The sequence below is a fragment of the Aspergillus ambiguus genome (genome assembly GCF_047715705.1).
Source record: "Aspergillus ambiguus strain CBS 117.58 unplaced genomic scaffold BDV59scaffold_13, whole genome shotgun sequence".
NCBI classification, from domain to species: domain Eukaryota; kingdom Fungi; phylum Ascomycota; class Eurotiomycetes; order Eurotiales; family Aspergillaceae; genus Aspergillus; species Aspergillus ambiguus.
This window is the reverse complement of record NW_027395526.1, coordinates 546,041-564,265: the sequence shown is the minus strand read 5'-3', so window position 1 is coordinate 564,265 and position 18,225 is coordinate 546,041. Positions and strand designations below refer to the sequence as shown.

At 54.7% G+C, this 18,225-nt stretch overlaps 7 protein-coding genes across 7 annotated transcripts; 4 read left to right on the top strand and 3 right to left on the bottom strand.

Annotated features, from left to right (window-relative positions):
• Positions 1–81: 81 nt before the first annotated feature.
• Positions 82–1,793, top strand: BDV59DRAFT_201622 (synembryn; the record flags this gene model as incomplete). The annotated part of the gene is made up of 7 exons (XM_073693845.1): positions 82–91; positions 162–236; positions 284–360; positions 421–579; positions 632–751; positions 800–1,635; positions 1,691–1,793. The coding sequence occupies 7 exons, from the start codon at positions 82–84 to the stop codon at positions 1,791–1,793; spliced, it is 1,380 nt and encodes a 459-aa protein (XP_073548628.1).
• A 4,849-nt stretch (positions 1,794–6,642) lies between these two features.
• Positions 6,643–8,741, bottom strand: car2 (ornithine-oxo-acid transaminase). Its single transcript, XM_073689595.1, has 3 exons — positions 8,127–8,741; positions 7,363–8,064; positions 6,643–7,310 (listed from the first exon to the last, which is right to left on the bottom strand). Exons 1-3 carry the CDS (start codon positions 8,589–8,591, stop codon positions 7,125–7,127), a joined length of 1,353 nt encoding a protein of 450 aa, XP_073548627.1. The 5' UTR covers positions 8,592–8,741; the 3' UTR covers positions 6,643–7,124.
• A 173-nt stretch (positions 8,742–8,914) lies between these two features.
• gpi10 (putative glycosylphosphatidylinositol-alpha 1,2 mannosyltransferase) lies at positions 8,915–11,402 on the top strand (the record flags this gene model as incomplete). The annotated part of the gene is made up of 5 exons (XM_073695023.1): positions 8,915–9,258; positions 9,318–9,548; positions 9,612–9,760; positions 9,808–9,954; positions 10,007–11,402. Exons 1-5 carry the CDS (start codon positions 9,106–9,108, stop codon positions 11,400–11,402), a joined length of 2,076 nt encoding a protein of 691 aa, XP_073548626.1. The 5' UTR covers positions 8,915–9,105.
• Positions 11,403–11,752: 350 nt separating this feature from the next.
• Positions 11,753–13,883, bottom strand: BDV59DRAFT_201619 (putative GTPase activating protein for Arf; the record flags this gene model as incomplete). Its single annotated transcript, XM_073693844.1, has 4 exons — positions 11,753–13,483; positions 13,533–13,643; positions 13,696–13,712; positions 13,769–13,883. 4 exons carry the CDS (start codon positions 13,881–13,883, stop codon positions 11,753–11,755), a joined length of 1,974 nt encoding a protein of 657 aa, XP_073548625.1.
• Positions 13,884–15,225: 1,342 nt separating this feature from the next.
• BDV59DRAFT_24942 (peroxidase) lies at positions 15,226–16,649 on the top strand. Its single transcript, XM_073696059.1, has 2 exons — positions 15,226–15,677; positions 15,742–16,649. Exons 1-2 carry the CDS (start codon positions 15,342–15,344, stop codon positions 16,477–16,479), a joined length of 1,074 nt encoding a protein of 357 aa, XP_073548624.1. The 5' UTR covers positions 15,226–15,341; the 3' UTR covers positions 16,480–16,649.
• A 73-nt stretch (positions 16,650–16,722) lies between these two features.
• On the top strand, positions 16,723–17,450 carry BDV59DRAFT_24931 (CSL zinc finger-domain-containing protein). The gene has a single exon (XM_073696057.1). The coding sequence runs from the start codon at positions 16,817–16,819 to the stop codon at positions 17,372–17,374; it is 558 nt and encodes a 185-aa protein (XP_073548623.1). The 5' UTR covers positions 16,723–16,816; the 3' UTR covers positions 17,375–17,450.
• A 30-nt stretch (positions 17,451–17,480) lies between these two features.
• Positions 17,481–18,152, bottom strand: BDV59DRAFT_177344 (uncharacterized protein). Its single transcript, XM_073689594.1, has one exon. The coding sequence runs from the start codon at positions 17,731–17,733 to the stop codon at positions 17,527–17,529; it is 207 nt and encodes a 68-aa protein (XP_073548622.1). The 5' UTR covers positions 17,734–18,152; the 3' UTR covers positions 17,481–17,526.
• Between the last annotated feature and the right edge of the window lie 73 nt (positions 18,153–18,225).

The following is an 18,225-nucleotide window of genomic DNA, read 5'->3' as shown; positions in this document are numbered from 1 at the left end:
GGTTGGGCAAACGTCACTGTACATTTCTCCTGATTTACGCCGTGTGTCGATAGTCCCCTTCGGTTGTGATCGAAGGACAAGATGGCGTTCCGTATGTTGCAAGGCGGAGGTATTCTCCCTCGCTTGACATATCTTACCCATATCTGCTAACTATCCATTAGAGAAGCTACAACAAGTGACCGAGCTACTGGGAACACTCGAAAAAGACCTGGAGAATCGTTCTCTCAGCTCTTCTCGTACGTTATAGCTCGGAGATTTCCCATACGGCTCTAACCTTTGGTAGAAAAGGTCCAATTTCTGTTGCAACTCAGACAACATGGAACCAGTCCTGACAATGCAGGCCCCATTTACTCGAACAGGGTACTATTCTACCAATTCCTCAAACCCCTCTGAAACTTCATGCTAATGCTGTGTTTCTAGGGGATGGAGGTTATAGGAAAGTACGCAGTGGATGGAGAATCTCCCGATGTTCGTCGGGCTGCGTTGCGATGTATCGCCAACGCTCTCCTCCTGGATCCAAACATGCGCAAGACCTTTGCTGAAACAGGCTACGGGGGTAAGCTAGCAGAGCTGCTCAGGGTAAATCCATACACCATTGACGTTCCTGGATGTGCAGGCTGATTTCTGTCAGAGCGACTCCTCGGAAGATGAAATGGCCATCAGCAGAATTCTCTTCTTATCCACATACGACCCTACGATGGATTTCAAAAAGCTCATAGACGAGCATTCGTTGGCCGATAATGTCATCCACGTATGCAATTTCTCAGTCAAGGCATCGTTCTCGTACTAACCCCTTCAGCAACTCCGCCGACACCTTGCACAATTCTCCGAATCAGGCGAAGGCTCTTTGACGCAGATCGATGAACTGGGTCTTACAGACACCTCGAAGGTGATCTTCAATATTTCAAAGCTCCACCCTGATCTAGCATCATTTTTTTCACCTGCGATTCCCCTTATTCTCAATTTGATATGCCGGATTCAAATCCCGTCCCAGCCCCTGGACGGCCTGCTGGATTCCCTCCTTAGCAGCCTGACAGTACTTGACCTTGAGAACAAGAAGGGCACCTCATATGAAAGCAATCCTTTATTCCCTCCTTCCGACGAAAATCGCAACATCAACAAGCTAATCGAAATTCTCGATCGCTATGTCTCTTCCTTCACCCCGCAGGACCTTGACGTGAAAGGCGTCACCCTCATTGACACCCTGGTCACCCTCTATGAACTAGCACCGGAGGATTCTCAAAAGCACATGAAGTCCCTCCTCCTCCCAGGCGACAGTGACCGAAGCCAGCCCATCGGACAATCCGATACGCTGTCGTCGAAGTTGCTGAAGCTTTCAACTGCTCCCTTTTCCTTCATCAAAAACGCTGTCTCAGAGCTGCTACTGGTCCTATCGGGCAAGGATGCAGAGCAGCTCACGAGGAACATTGGGTATGGATATGCGTCCGGGATCCTCGCATCTCGGGGGATACAACTTCCCCAGACTGCCGGCGAGGCTGTTTCTACAGAGCATGACCGTGATGTCAACCCCATTACTGGTCAGAGATGGGACGCCGAGAGACAGGATACCGGGCCCCCCATGACAGATGAAGAAAAGGAAAGAGAGGCGGAGCGACTCTTCGTGCTTTTCGAACGGTATGCTCCGGTTCTTCTAGTTTAATGAAAGCTTCTGGCTGCTAACATTCAACAGAGCCCGGGCTAATGGAATTCTTAACGTGGAGAATCCTGTCGCTCAAGCGCTCCGTGAAGGCAGATTGGAAGAGCTGCCTGAGTCCGATGGTGACAGTGATTAGATCGTTCTGACAGCTACTTTCGGTGGGCTACCACTTTACTTATAATGTGTAATCACATGCTGGCACTCATCATACAAGTATCAGGTCACTAAATATAAATCGACGTTGTGTTTACAAAATGGCAATATATACAAGCAATAAGGATAGTAGACTTGTGGCTTCCCATATAGTTCGAGATTGATAGATCATAAGTAACGTCATTTGGACAGTACTCAGGATCGCAAATACCCCTCCGGTCAGCGCCAATGCGAGGTCAAGATCCCAACGAACAGTCGCTATACATCCTTGAAGTCCTGCACTCAACGAAATTTATATTGCAGCCAGTAGCCAAATAACTTGCTTCCTTGAGCTCAGAGTCTAGTCCAGCATAAGAGCGTAGAAGCAATGTGTATAGGGATCATCCGATGACTTCTCGTGGCGTACCACGTATGGCGAAAGAATTGGAATAGCAAAGCCAATGCTGGTTCGGGTCCGCGAATAGTCTTCAATCGATATACTGAGAGGCTCAAGGACATGGCGACCCTGCAGCGAGATGACGGGGGCAGATCGGAAATAACATGGCCCATGGGCCTGTGAGCATGTACGCCAAGGGTACTTCGATCAGCCATGGCGTGTCGTAAGCGGTTGGAGCATGGTGCGAGAGCCCTACCGTAGTGACTTTTGTGCTTGTAATCACCATTCGACGCATGAAGAAGAGGTCCAACATATTGCGCAATGCTGGACAATTTGCAGTCCTCTGATGAAATTCTAAGAATTGCTGGAGGAATCGTTCCACAGTTAAATCATGGCTTACAGGTATGACTTTGACTGTTGGCTTTCCTTGTCCATCATAAATCACCACACGAATCGCAAGCGTAGTACTAAGTGGAGGATCCCTTCGGCGGTTGCGTGGTTGTATGTGTATGGTAGGACTTTAGCCTCGGTTCCACGGCCAGAGTGATAAGTGTCTAGTGGTCGAGTTGGTAACGTGGTCACCATACTGGTTCATCACAGCTAGCCCAACAGTGATGATTCGAGATCGTTTTTGGAGGAAAGTAAGTAGTTATCTTGGCGTGTTACGCGAGATGATAGTGTATGCTCTATTTATCTACAAATCCAGGCAAAGCAGCAATATACACGTCCTTCAGCACAGTTTCCAATATCTCGTTTCTGGATATTCACATAAAGATCAGATATTTGGATTTTTCATAAGCACATTTGTGCTCAGCTATGTCAGCCTTGTTCGAATGAGAGAACAAGGCTGAAACTATTCCGCACAGACCCCTGCTAGCAACCAGGATGACAATCACATTCGGAGTTGAGCACCGCGGTGCTCAGGGCGGCTGTGAGGAAAATTGCCATTTCATTTTGAAATGTTCATCTCCCATGTGAGATATATGCTATGTACAATGTCTCTCGTATTCTTATACTTCCCTTAAGCACGTGTCTATATACATTTCAGGATTTGCGCGTAAACGCGTTCCCAGCAAATTTGAACATCAAGCCTTGCAACACATTTCTCGCAGACCGCTCTAATGAATTGTTTACCAGCCCTGCCTGGGGGTGACATTCCTGGACCTGTAATTTATCTCTGGGACATATCGGAAGATTTGGGATACTAACAGACTTATCCAGTTTGATAATCGCTCATCTGTTGATCAAACCCTCAAAGTATGTAGCTGTGCCCATGCTCCAGGCCGCAATCTAACATATTTGCTCTAGCTTAGCCACTCATATGCCTCTGTCGATAGTGGCTTTCATGAAGTCTTGCCGAAAGGAAGCGATAATGGAAAACTATGTCTTCCCGCGGATTTCCAGGGGTCATCGCGAGCTCAAACGAAAGCGTACAAATGCTGCATGTGCAAAAATGATAAATTGCTAAGCAGAGGAACCTTCAGACGACATTTCACGAACAAACATACAGCTGATATGGTCTACGTTTGCTTTTGCGATACGAAGCACCGAAGAAGGGACAAGATGATCAACCACCTTCGAAAACATCATAAAGGGGAACCACTAAAGGAAGATGTTGACCAATTAGCAGTCAGGGCTCAAGGGCCATTTGAGTGTGAGTTTTGCTTCCAGTTGTATCCCACCTGGGACAATATGTGGCAATGCATCCAATATCATAGCAACGTCACCGACGATGCGAGCCAAGCTGGGAATAAGAGCTACAACCCTGATGGTGGTCCTTCCGGTGCTGGGGGAAGTGGCGAGTGGAATGGAGCTCAATTAGCGAAAAATCCAAATGGAGACACAATTATGGATGGGTTCACACGTCTGGATGTGTCCGATCACGACCGGATATCTGAAGACTGCCCAGTGAAAGATTGCCCTCGAAAGGGCACTGAAGGCTTTTTTCAGAGGAATGTCTTGATAGGTCATCTACATTCTGACCATCACTGGACTGCTTCGCAAGGCCAGCTCTTCAATAGCAGCCAAGGGCGCCATGATGCTGGTACTACGGCTGGTGAGCAGTTTCAACAGCACCAAGCTCTCCATACTGCTCAGCTAGACACAACCGCGCCGGTATATTCTGTTTCCATTGATGATCGACCTTACAGGGGCACATCAGGGAAAGATGATATGCCGGGAACTGACAATGTTGTCGCTCATATCCCAAGCTATCCTCCAACCGAGCTTGTCAAGCGATATTCAGACGAGGCGATAGCGTTACGTGACGAGGTATGTCCTTTTATATAGTAAGGAAAGAGTAGGCCTTCAGACAAGCTACTCAATGCAGTGTCTATTCCAGTGTACTGATTACAACAGATCGCCGACATAAGTACCCGTACATCTGAATTTTCGCGACATTATACCGCTAAGGCTCAAGGTATTCAGCATCCTGAACCGGTAGAAGGATCACTACTACCGTTACAGGAGATAGATACCATGCTAACTCTATTCCGACAAAATGTTGATACCCTAACACGGTTACGGGCCTCTATGGTAAACCAGGAATGCCCTATACAAAAAGATACATTCCATAAGAAAGGTTCCACTCCGAATGAGGTTCATCCCGATAACGATGTGGTAATGCATGAAGAATACAAGGACAGTCGTGGAAATACAGAACCAGATCCCAGAGAGCGACAAGAAGGCCCTTCTCGGGATGATACCCTGCTCGCCCAGTATGATGGTGAAGAGAACACTCTTTCGCAGAAAGACTCTGGCGTGGAGGGTGCACATCCAAACAAAGGCACCGAGAGACTATATTCGACTATTCCAGGTCTCTTCTTGGGAAGTAAATCCCCCAACGTCTCTATGGGGCATCTGGAAACCCTCCCAGACACCGAAAACAGGGCATATGATTCCCGAGAGCACATTTTGACCACACAAAATGCGACGCAGCTAGACTGGACTACGTCCTGGATCCTGTCGTCACTACGTTCCACGAGAAGCCCATCACAGCTGCACCTACAGCCTCCGGAGACAGCGAACCAAACCATCTCTTCCTCTGGTGACCCTCATGCATTGGGCCATGAGACCGAAAAATCTTGGTCGTCGGGCTCCGGATCGTCAGACTATGCTGATACTGATCTACCCGAAGACTGCAAGTCAATATTCGGCGAGCAGGACAGGGTATCACCGTTAGAGGTAGGACCGTATAGGAGGGATATATGTCGAATGAAGACACTCTATGCGAATTGCCTCTACTGGCTGGTATGGCGACAAATAACCCAATCCTGTGCAGCCAACGAGAGACTCATTGGCACCACGCGGTGGTTTCTAGATCATCCAGACTTCAAAGTATGGTTTAATGAAGGCACTGTTCCTACTTTGTGGTGCTCAGGGAAGAGGACTTCAGGCTCGGAGACAGTCTCAAGCTCACAGGACGCGAGGAGCTCGATCAACACGAGTTATTCAACGCCGCAGGGACAGAAGCGAAGGAGGGGCCAAAGTGCCAGAGGGACAAATAGCCAGGGCGATGGTGACGATGGTTTCGAGCCACCCCAGCCCAGCAAAATACAACGAACAGAAGGACCGGTTCCTCTCCGGTTTGCATGTCCTTTCTTTAAGCGACACCCAGACATTTTCATCTCCTGCGGAAAGTCAGACCACGAAGGCCCGTCTCGAGTGAAACAACACATTAAACGGAGGCACCGACTCCCCATCTATTGCGCACGATGTTCGGAGGAGTTTGAGTCTGAACAGGAGCGAGATTACCATCTCCGGCAAGCTAGCTGTGAGCTTAAACCCGAGGTGCGCCGGATTTGCGCGACTGCTGAGCAACTACGGCTTTTGACGAATCGCGCCAAAGGCACACCCAAAGACCAGTGAAATGAAATCTACGGTATCCTCTTCCCTGGGGATCCGCTGCCAGATAGCCCTTACCTAGACCTTACAGTCTCCGCAGAGGTGAATCAAATACGGGAGGCATTCTTGCATGCGGCACCCATCGCAGTCCGCACTGCTCTTCGGATTCGTCTTACTGAGGCTCTTCGGGGGATAGATAACGAGGAGTTGGAACGAATATTGTCCACGACTCATCTCGAGGTGTTTGATCGTATACAGAGCAACATGCGGTCTGGACGATCTATACCGCCAAGGGAATCTTTTGATTCAGGTACTTCAAGAACTCCGGATTCGGGAATGGGAGTCAGTCTCCATCCAGGCGGGAATCAACACGAACCAGAGCCATCCCAGAATCATGATTTACCAAACATTTCCCTCAAATCAGATGCCCCAGTTGAACAAATGGGCTGTGAGCATGCGGGAGGCAGTGTCCATCCAGGAGAGAATCAACAAGGACCAGAGCCGTCGCAGAACAATGAGTCGCAGCTTTTTACCAACATATTCGATGACCAGCTCGAACAAATGGCTCTTACATTACCGGCACTTGGCTGGAGCTTTGGACAAGAGATGGATGCTTTGGACACGATCTTTTAGTCTTGCGGATACAGGAACTCATTGGGCATGTACAATATTAGTAAAGTGATTGACTCATTGAAGGCGTGTGGCTTCCTGAACGTAAGCTGAAAGCAACATCTACATCCATCATGAGGCATCGAGTTACACTAGACGATAATCATTATGAAAGCACTAGCTTTTGGCTTCTATCTGAACTTTCCGATTCCCGCCAATTCCAATCCTATCCAATAATCGCAGTCGTGTTCGTTTATTCGTGATCCATGCCGAGAAGGCAACATCCGGTCGAGGCAAGGTCTCTGTCTAGTCAGGAAACCTACTGCGCCAAAGATCTGAATACTGATCTTATAGAGGTGATCTCCCGTCTAAGTGGAGAGACGCGCGCGCCTCATCCAGCCTGCCATGAGGCTGCCGGTGCGGAGGTTGCGCGGAGACAGATGGACTATCCATTGGCTGGATACCTCCATCAAGCAAACTCATCATCTAATTCTCGAGGCCAATCTTCACCTTCTTCTCCGGCGGAGGAATAATTTCGTCCTCGGCCTTGCCTGAGAGGCTTGGGAGTTCGGTGACTGCCTGGGTGATGATATCCAGTGCTTTTTTTATTTCATCGTCAGTGATGACAAGAGGGGGAGCGAGGCGGATGATATTCTGATGAGTGGGTTTGGCCTGCGCAGGTATATCAGTAATTAAATCGCCTTCAGCAGAGCAGGAAACTCACCAGGAGACCCTTCTCCTTCAACAGCATGCAGAGATCCCAGGCAGAGTGGCCGTTGGTCTTGGACTCGTCGATGACGATGGCGTTTAGGAGACCCTTTCCGCGCACGGTCTGGATCATGGGGCTTTTAATGGCCTCGAGGCCACTGCGGAAGACATGGCCGAGCTTCTCCGCCCGTTCGACCATCTGTTCCTCCTGCACCACCTCCAGGGCACGGATGGCGACGGCGCACGCCAACGGGTTTCCACCGTAGGTCGATCCGTGGGTCCCGGGCTCAATAGTGAGCATGACATCCTTGCGACCCAGCACGCAGGAGACGGGGTACATGCCACCCGAGATGGCCTTGCCCAGCAAGACCATGTCGGGCTTGATGCCGCTCCACTCGTGGCAGAGAAGCTTCCCGGTGCGGGCAATACCGGTCTGGATCTCATCGCAGATCAGGAGGGCGTTGTGCTTGTCGCACAGAGCTCTGGCTTCCTGCAGGTAATCCTCATCGGGGACGACAATGCCCGCTTCTCCCTGGATGGGTTCGACCAGGAAGGCGGCCAGGTTAGGGCCGGCCTTCTCGAAGGCTTCACGCAAGGCGGCTTTGTCATTGTAGGTAATGGGGCGGTCGGTTCCGGGAATGTTACATCCGATTCCGGGGAGGTAGGGGCCGTAGTTTTCGCGCGATTCGGGGTCGGAGGAGAGGGAGATGGCGGCGAACTAGATGAGTGGTGAGTAATTGGTGGGTATGAGGGAGGTATCAGAGGTGGAAGGGAACGTACGGTCCGTCCGTGGAAGTTGTTCTCGGCGCTGAGGACAATAGCCTGGTTCTCGGGGATCCCCTTGACCTTGTAGCCCCACTTTCGGGCGATCTTGATCCCCGTCTCGACCGCCTCGGCCCCGGTGTTCATGGGGAGGACCATGTCAAAACCAAAGTATTTGGTGACGAATTGAGCGAAGCGGGGGAAGACGTCATTGTAGAACGCACGGGAGCTGAGGGTGAGACGAGAGGCCTGGTCGACGAGAGCGGCGACGAGCTTGGGATGACAGTGCCCTTGATTGACGGCCGAGTAGGCGGAGAGGAAATCAAGGTAATGACGACCTTCGGGATCCCAAACAGAGGTTCCCTGGGCACGAGCAAAGACGACGGGGAGGGGATGGTAGTTGTGAGCGGCGAATTCACTCTCGGCGTGGATGGCCTCTTGAGTGGAGGCGGCGTGGTAGGGATTGGTACCGTTGGAGGACATGGTGATTGATGTGATTGATGGCGGGGAGGATATGGAGTAAGGGATAGCGAGAGTGTGAGAGAGAGGGAGGGAGAGAAGAGAGAAAAGAAGAGAGAAGAGAGAAAGTGGGAGAAGGACAGAGATATAGGATAAGTACAGTTTAAGCTATGCCGCTAAGTGCAGGTCTACCCGTTACCCCAAATGCGGCAACCAATCGAGGCGCGTCCGTTTGTACTCGGAGCCTCCGCGGTTACTTAAGGGATTATGTAACCGTATTACTAACCCTACCTACGTAACTACGTACCTACACTGAGGCACTGAGTACTCTGTAGTTAATCCGATTACTTCATATTAATTATTTTGTTTATTACTTTCCTATTATTATTTACCTATTTATTACATTTATTACTATTACTCTATATTTTTATATCTTTTTTTTTTATGTTCTACCTATTTTATTTACTCTATTTCTATCGATCCTCATCCTATTGTGTCGACCTGGGTACTTCGCTGCCCCTATCCTCTATCCTCCGGGATGTCAACCTCACCTCTCCTCCTCCTCCTCGCCCTCCGTCTCCTCAACGCCCTCTCCCTCCACACCTTCTTCCAACCAGATGAGTTCTTCCAGTCTCTCGAGCCCGCCTACCAACTCGCCTTTGGTGACAATCAGGGCGCCTGGATCACCTGGGTCAGCTGCCTCCCCCGCAACACCCCCCTCTGCACTTCTCCGATGCTAACCTTCCCCAGGAATGGAGACATCATCTGAGATCCTCTCTCCATCCGCTGCTCTTCTCCGGTGTCTATGCCGTTGCTGACCTTCTGGCGCGCCTCCTGCACCTCTCCTCGGCCGTCCGAGCCGACCTTCTTGTCGCAGCTCCCAAAACCACCCAGGCCCTCATCGCAGCCATCGCCGACTTCTATACCTGGAAGTTAGCTCGCCGGGTCTATGGACGAAACAGTCATGAAGCGACCGCCGTGGTAGGTCTTCCCAGCCCTATCACCATCTCCATATAACCTCTCACTGATCTCATATCGGTCTAGCTGGCCTTAACCGTCCTCAGTCCTTGGCAATGGTTCTGCTCCACCCGCACGCTGTCCAACTGTCTGGAGACCTCCATCACCGTAGTCGCACTGTATTTGTGGCCATGGGACTGGTCCGACGCGCAGACTGACAGACGTCTCATCGTTCAGTACGTGTCAACCCATTCACGTCACTCGCGACGCTAATGAACGCCAGACTCCGTCAATGTCTCGCTCTCGCGGCGCTGGCATGCATCTTCCGTCCCACCAATACCCTCATCTGGATGACCCTCGCGAGCGTCGCGTGGATGCAAAATGGCTGGTCTGAAAGAAAGACCCTCTGTCGCGAGGTGTTCCTCTGCGGGTAAGTCACCATCTTCCCCGTTCCCGTCCAGAGCCTCACCTGTCACACATAGTTCCTCCGTCCTGGCCATCTCCACCCTGGCGGATCGCTTGTACTACGGCGTCTGGACCTTCCCGCCTCTCAAATTCCTCTACTTCAACATCGCCCAATCTCTAGCCGTCTTCTACGGACGGAATGACTGGCATTACTACCTGTCCCAGGGGTACCCGCTTCTCCTCACCACCGCCCTCCCCTTCACCCTCGTCGGCTTATATCGAGTCGTGGCGCGTCCGGCGTCCGCTGGTCCCGTCCAGCGCCAACTCGCTACCATCTGCCTGTTCATGCCCCTCGTGCTCTCCCTCATCTCGCACAAGGAAGTCCGCTTCATCTACCCGCTGCTGCCGGCCCTGCATGTCCTGACCGCTCCGCCCCTCGTGGACTTCTTCCTCCCCGCCGTCTCGCGCTCGACCGGAGCTTACACCCCGCGCCGACTCACCCTCGCCTTCCTCGTCCTCATCAACCTCGCCATCGCCGGGTACACCAGCATCTACCACAACTCCGGCATCATCGACGTCCTCTCCTACCTCCGGCACCAACATGAGGCCCACGACCCCGTCAGCCGGCCCGCGGGCTCCCTGCACCACCCCTACGCCTCCGACACCTCCCAACCGGGCATCACCGCCGGCTTCCTCATGCCCTGCCACAGCACCCCGTGGCGCTCGCACATGGTCCACCCGACGCTCTACGCCTGGGCGCTGACCTGCGACCCGCCCGTCGGCCTCAACGCCACCGAAAAGGCCCTCTACGTCGACGAAGCCGACCAATTCTACGCCGACCCGGCCCAGTTCCTCCGCGAACACATGAGCGGCGGCCTCCGCCACATCCCCCGCAGCCCCTCTTACACCCTGCCCCCGGGCGCCTATGACTCCTCCCTCCTCCCCCTCCCCCACGACAGCCCCGCCGCCTACCAACAGGCCACCCCGCACGACTGGCCCGACTACCTCGTCTTCTTCGCCCAGCTCGAACCCACCCTGCAGTCCCTCCTCCGCGCCTCCTCCTACGCCGAGTGCTGGCGCACCTTCAACACCCCCATCCACGACGACTGGCGCCGCCGCGGCGACGTCGTCGTGTGGTGTCTCGACCCGGCCGAGCAGGCCGCCTGGCGATCGCAGCAGCGCCAGCGCGCCCTCGAGCAACGCGACCGCCAATTCGACCGCATCATCCAGGAGTTCCGCAACGAGGCCCGCCGCCAGCAGAGGGCCCTCCCCCGGTCCTCCCCCTCTCCCTGGACGCGGTGGACGTCGGGCCTATTCTCCAGACCGCCGGCGTGGTCGTGGCCGTGGGAGCGCCGCAGCCGGCTGCAGCTGCGGTTCCCGTGGTCGCGGCCGTCGCCGTCCAAGTGGCCGTCGTGGGACTGGCTGCCGTGGAAGAAGTCCGCGGAGGCCCGGTACCGGGAGCTGTGGGCGTAGAACTGCGCTCGCTTAGTGGGTGGGCATTATTTCTCGTTGCTCGTTGCTTGTTGACGTCGTTCGTTTACTTGCTTGTGTTTCTCGTCTTGGCGCATATACCCAGTAGATGTTCCGGTAGGCTGAATGTATTGAATGTCCCATGTCCAACGCAGGTCTATACCATACGTCTAGACCCACGGAAGACTTATCTATCGCATACGTACACAATTCTTATCTATCCGATATCCAACGCTGTCCCTCGCATCTAGCCAAACGCCGCCGGGGTGCTCGCTGATATGACATGACATAGTATATAGCGTGATATGATCAGATATAATCATGGTACAGGCCCAGCCGGATCGGACACCGGACTACCCGTAGCGGGCGCTCAAACTCGCAAACGCATCCGGGCTGTGTCGGCCGTTCTGGAACCCGTTGATGTCAACGCTCTGCTGGCTCATGTGGCCGCGCGGGAAGCTCGTTGTCGTCGCCGGCGCGGACTTCATCGCTGTCATCGTCGCGAACGGGGACGCCTGCGGGGGCATCAGCTGCGGTTGTAGCTGCGGCTGCGTCAGCGGGGCGGAGCCCGGCGGGGCGGTGAAGAAGGGGTTTCGAGAGCCGGACTGGGGGTCGGAGACGGCGGGCGGTTGGGGTTGGAATTGGGGTTGCGGCTGGGGCTGGAAGGGGGCCGGCGCGGGAGGAGCTTGCAGGGGGGTTGTTTGGGTCGGGGTCTGGGGGGCGAAGCTGTAGAGGGAGAGGATGGAGTTCTTGTCGACGCGGCCGGTGGGCTGCGGGGCGAGATGTTGCGGTTGTAGGGGTTGTTGTTGTTGTTGCTGCTGCGGCGGGGCCTGGAAGCCGTATTGGTACGGCGCCGTGGCGGATTGCGGGGTGGTGGGAGCGGTCATGGACTGGAACGGATTGTGGGAGGCGAATCCGGGTTGCTGGGGGGAGGGTTGGGGTTGGGATTGCGGCGGCGGTTGCTGGAATGGAGAGGACTGCGCGAAAGGCGAGGTGGAGAGCGCCGGCATGGTGTTTGCATGACGGGGCAGATTGGGCATGGTGGGCGGCGCGGAGAGGCCGGCGCTTGGGGGTTGGAGGGAGGTGGTCGCGGGGGAAGGTGCTTGCGAGAAGAACGGGTTGGACTGTTGTTGGCTGACGGTGGTGGTGATGGTTGGTTGCGACTGGAAGAACGGGTTGTGGTCGACCGCCTGCGGGGACTGTACAAAGGCGTTTTGGGTGAAGGTGGAGGAGGTCACTGGGGGCGTGGCCGCGGGTGGCTGCTGGTACATCGGCTGCGGCGCCGGCGGCTGCTGGGGAAGATGGCCTCCCGTGGAGTGCGGGAACAGGGGCTGCGAGACTTGGAGGTTCTGGAAGGACTGTTCGAGGGGTTGGGCCGTGGCCGGCTGCGAGGAGGGCATGTCGAAGGGGTTGTACGACTGTCCTGTCGGCTGTGTGGTGGGCGGCTTGGAGTCCAGCAGATCAAACGGGTTGGTCGAGGACGAGGGGGTTGCGGATGTGGTAGATGTTGGAGCGGGAGTTCTGGTCCGCGACACCGGGTTGTTGCCCTCGCCCAGTCTGACCAAGGTCTCGACGGACTTGTCAAAGTTTCCGTCTAGACCGCGCAGGACGGCGGCGTTGCGGCGCTCGTTCTGGAATCCCATGTCCCGCAGGGTGTTCATCATTGACTCGAAGGAGGCGGGGCTCATGGAGCTGGAGGCGGCAGCGAGGCCATGGGAGGCGGAACGGGAGGGCATCGGCGGGGGCGGAGACGGAGACCGAAGGGACAGGCCCTGTCCCTGCGAGATACGATTGAGGTTCGTGGCGGACGAGGCAGATCGCAGACCGAATCCGAACGGTCGACCGGGTTTCGGGGGCAGAGGGGGCGGCGAGCCCTCGGGCGAACGATCCCCTGGGGTTGGAGACGGGTCATCTCGAGCAGGCGGCTTGGGCTTGCCGTCCTCCAGGCTTCGGTATTGGTACTTTTGGCGGATGAAGCGTTCCATGCAGGCATCGGCCTCGTCGACGTCGGTGGGGACGGGGGGTTTCACATTGCGGGGGTTGAAGATCTTGTTCATGAGGGTGTTTCCATGGGATTTCATATTCTGACGGGATTAGAAACTGGAGGATCAATGAGGAGGACGATGCACTCACGTCGACCTGATCGGAGGACCAACTGTCCATGCTGAGGGATTTGACCTTGGAGATATGGGTGCCCATTTTGCGGTGCAGCGCAGCACAACGCATACAGAGGAAGATACCCATCTAGAGTTGTCAGGGAAGGTTCGGAGAATTTGAGGGGATTGTAAGGACATACGTTCCAGCTGGCCCATCCTGGAGGTGTGTTAGAGTTGCGGAAGAAAAAGGACCTGGTCCCTGACAGGACATACCTGGATTCATGGCCTGACAGTCGGCACACCGGTCATTGCCGGGGACGGAGCGGATGAGGTCCTGCAATGCGCGCTCATTGCGGAACTGCTGGCGTTTACTGATACCGGCCACCATCGTCGCAGAGGATCTGACACGGCGAGGGGGGAAAAGGGACTCGAGTCGAGCGGAGGGAAGGGAGAAGAGAAGAGACGCGTCAGGTATGGAGTTGGAGTAGGGGATAGGAGACGGGCCGAAGTTCCGAGTGGCGGAGTGGCGGAGGGCAAGGAGAGGGCAGAGCCTCGTCGGTGTAGGTGGGAGCCTCTACGGATATACTCCAGAGTAGACGGTAGAGAACGTACGGATATGGATGAGATACGGATGCTGTATGGAGTACGATATAGATATCTAATATGATATGTATGAGCAGCAGGTGACTCCGACGACTACGTGGAAATCGAGGAGCCTTATAATTGCCCGGGGAGAGTCCATCTAGTACGCCAATATGACCTACCATCCTGTAGGGAGAATACCAGGCATTGGAGGTTGATTATGCGTTCGTGAGGTTTTAAAAGTGTGATGGAGAGAAAAGGATGTGGTTGAAGCGGATGGAATATATACAAGTGGGTCACGTGTGGTGAGGGTGCTGACTCATCCCTTAGCGAGTTTCTCCTTTCCTTCCTTCGTGCGTCTCCTCTTTCCTCTCTCTCTCTCTCTCTCTCTCTCTCTACCATAACATCCATCACCAGGCTCTGATGCGAGTCCAAGTCCAGTACTCTCTCTAGTTACTCAATACCAGTACCTCGTAGGAACCACACTGTACGCGTCGAGTCCGACCATGGCTCCGAGGCTTACTTTTATCGTTCGTTCAGTGGGAGATCAAAACCCAACAGTTTTTAGCAGGACTGCGTCTACTCCACCCTGGTGTTTGTTCAATCGAACGGCAGGACTTTTTTACGACGGACATCATTATCGTGCTCGTAGCTGTGGTGTGCGGGTGCCTTGGTGCCTTGGTGCCTTGGTGCCTGGTAAGTGTCAACGGGTTAATGCCTTAATGCCTGGGGCTTAATTTGATGACTAAAGTCATCCTTGAGTTGCCGCCACCTCTCGGCCAATCAGAGTCCCTTGTTAGTAATGAGAAAATCCCCCGGTGGAGCCTCAGCATAGTTCATCGCTGGCATGTCAGGAACCTCGGGATACGTTCGACACCAGAGGTCTCAGTCCGAGGACAGTCTGGATGCGAGACGGACAAGCGGACGAGACACTCGACGAGAAGCAGTTCCATGCACAGTGGTTCGCCCCCTCACTACGTATCTCATCACCATCTCAACCACCCATCCACACCCTCCCATGATGCATCTAGAAATCCCCAGATGCGGATGCGGAGAAAACGAATCGGAAGACTCTCCATGCTGAGTCAACCGTCGGGGCCAGAACGGGATTAATACCTCGCCTGTGATTGGGTTCATCCCTTGTCCTCCTCCTTCTATCATCTTCTTCTCCTCCTCATCCTCTGCTCTTCTTCTTCTTCTTCGTCTTCATCCTCTCCCTTCATCACCCCTTCCTCAATTGCCCTGTATCATATTGTACATTACCATGGCTTCCGCTGCGAGATCCGCCTCCCGCGCTTTCTTGCGCTCCTCCTCGGTTCGCCCCGCCGTGCGTTCCTCTCGTTTCGCCCTGCCCACCCAGGCCTTCCGCGCCTCTGCTCGTCGGGGATACGCCTCGGAGGCCTCCGAGCCCAAGTCGTCCTCCAACACTCTCCTCTGGGCCGGTCTGGCTGTCGCCGGTGGTGCCGGTGCCTTCTTCTACCTGAACGGCGGCGAGTCCAAGCCCTTCGTCCCCTCCAAGCCCGATTACCAGAAGGTGTACGACGAGATTGCCCGCAAGCTTGCGGACGAGACCGACTATGATGACGGCAGCTATGGTCCCGTAAGTACTTTTTCTTTGCCCCCTTTTCCGTCAACTCTCATCGACAACCACTCACCTCGCATAGGTCCTGGTTCGTCTCGCCTGGCACGCCAGTGGCACCTACGATAAGGAGACCGGCACCGGTGGCAGCAACGGTGCCACCATGAGATTCGCCCCCGAATCCGACCACGGCGCCAACGCCGGTCTCAAGCACGCCCGGGACTTCCTCGAGCCCGTCAAGGCCAAGTTCCCCTGGATCTCGTACTCCGACCTCTGGACCCTGGCCGGTGCCTGCGCCGTCCAGGAGCTGGGTGGCCCCGCCATCCCCTGGCGCCCCGGCCGCCAGGACAAGGACGTCGCCGCCTGCACGCCCGACGGCCGTCTCCCCGACGGCGCCAAGGATCAGCGCCACATCCGTGATGTCTTCTACCGCATGGGCTTCAATGACCAGGAGATCGTGGCTCTGATCGGCGCCCATGCCCTCGGCCGCGCCCACACCGACCGCTCCGGCTTCGACGGCCCCTGGAACTTCAGCCCGACCGTCTTCACCAACGAGTTCTTCCGCATGCTCGTCGACGAGAAGTGGCAGAACCGCAAGTGGAACGGCCCCGCCCAGTTCACCGACAAGACCACCCAGACCCTCATGATGCTGCCCACCGACGTCGCCCTCACCAAGGACAAGGAGTTCAAGAAGCACGTCGACCGCTACGCCAAGGACAGCGATGCCTTCTTCAAGGATTTCGCCGACGTCTATGTCAAGCTGCTCGAGCTCGGTGTGCCCTTCACCAGCGATGAGCGCTTCGTCTTCAAGGCCTCCGAGTAAACATGAGGTCGATTTGTCTGTTCAGTTGTTTTCTTGATATCCTAGATGATTAGTTTACGGATGGCCGGATACAGTGGAGGGATCACCTAGAAACCTAGAACCCTAGAAGAAACTTAGAGTATAGGTTGGAGCAATGGATTGTTTGGTTTGAATGCGTCCTCGTAGCTGGTAGTCTCGACGAGGGAAGGAGGAGGAGAAGGGAAGAAGTTCGCGGTTGAGTGGCGGCGCTCCATCGGCCCGCGGATTCTCCACTGCCTCCCACAGCAATAATCGACATCCTTTTCCACCTCCCCCATCATCCACTGACATTCCTGCTACCGACATCCCAGACAACACCATGACAATACACGACTACTACCAAATCCTCAGCCTCCCCTTCTCCGGCTCCACCAGCGGCTTCACCAAACAACAGCTCAAACTCGCCTACCACAAAGCGCTTCTCACCCACCACCCCGACAAAGCCTCCCCCTCGACACCACCACCAACGACAACAAAAACACATAATCACCACCTCCCGCACGAACAGCGCATCTACACCATCGACGAGATCACCACCGCCTACAAGACCCTCTCGGACCCCCATCTACGAGCCGAGTACGACCGCGCCCTCCGTCTGGACCGGTCGAGGATCGCCGAGCGCGAAAAATCCTCTGCCGTCTTCCACACGGGGCTGGAGGTTGTCGACCTGGAGGATCTGGGGTGCGACGAGACCGGCGACGGCGGTGATGATAGCACCTGCGTCTGGTTTCGCGCGTGTCGGTGTGGCGACGACCGCGGGTTCCTCGTCTCCGAGAGCGATCTGGAGCGGGAGGCGGAACATGGGGAGATCGTGGTCGGATGTCGCGGGTGTAGCTTGTGGATGAAGGTGTTGTTTGCCGTCGCGGAGGATACATGAGGGGCTGGGGCCTCTTGTCTCCTGTTGTCGACTGACTGAGACCGTGTCCGCCCTCGTCGGTTTATAACAGCACCTGAACGTCCCGCTACAGCACCTGACACTGCCCTCCAGGCTTATCTCCCTATCTCCTCATTAATCTTACGGATGCGGTCTTAGCCCGCCAGTGATATGCGAAAGCCACTGGGACCAGTCGTGCAAAGGAGGTGTTTCTGCTTGAAATGGATAGCTTCTGGCACTTTGTACGGGATGCCCTTGCCAGCTACGATTATCCAGCACAAAATAATATTCCCCACCAGGCACTTTGGCATATACATGGTGTGAACTGGAAATAGGCCTGGGACCAGATCGAGCGGTTTCATGAGCCGGCCCTCGTCTCGACGCTCGCCCCAGATCAAGGGGTGAGAGAACCGCTGGCAGATGGGGAAAGGGTTACAGCCCAGATGAGAAGGGAACTACAAGAGTACGTAAAAATGTGCTTTGGGATTCTGTACCGGTATGATCTATTGTGAAGAATGTGGTTCGGGGGAGAAATGTGCGGATGAAGAGTGGAAGAGGATCATTGTGTTGATCACCAAGCAATTTGGAGCCGCAAAGGTTGATATGGATGGTTAAGAGTTTGCTTGGAATTTCCCCATCATCGTAGTGTCGAGGAGCAGCAGTGAAAGCAGCAGTGAACCCGCGTTGAGAGTTCTGGGTAAAGTAGTAGAAACCGATCTATATGGATCCGATGTCATTGGATGCGGGTTGATGACATACCCATCAACTTCCACCACCACCGTCAATTCAACTTCCACCTTCTCTCTTCCTCCCCCTTCCTCCTCCTCCTCCTCCTCCTCCTCCTCTCTCTCTCT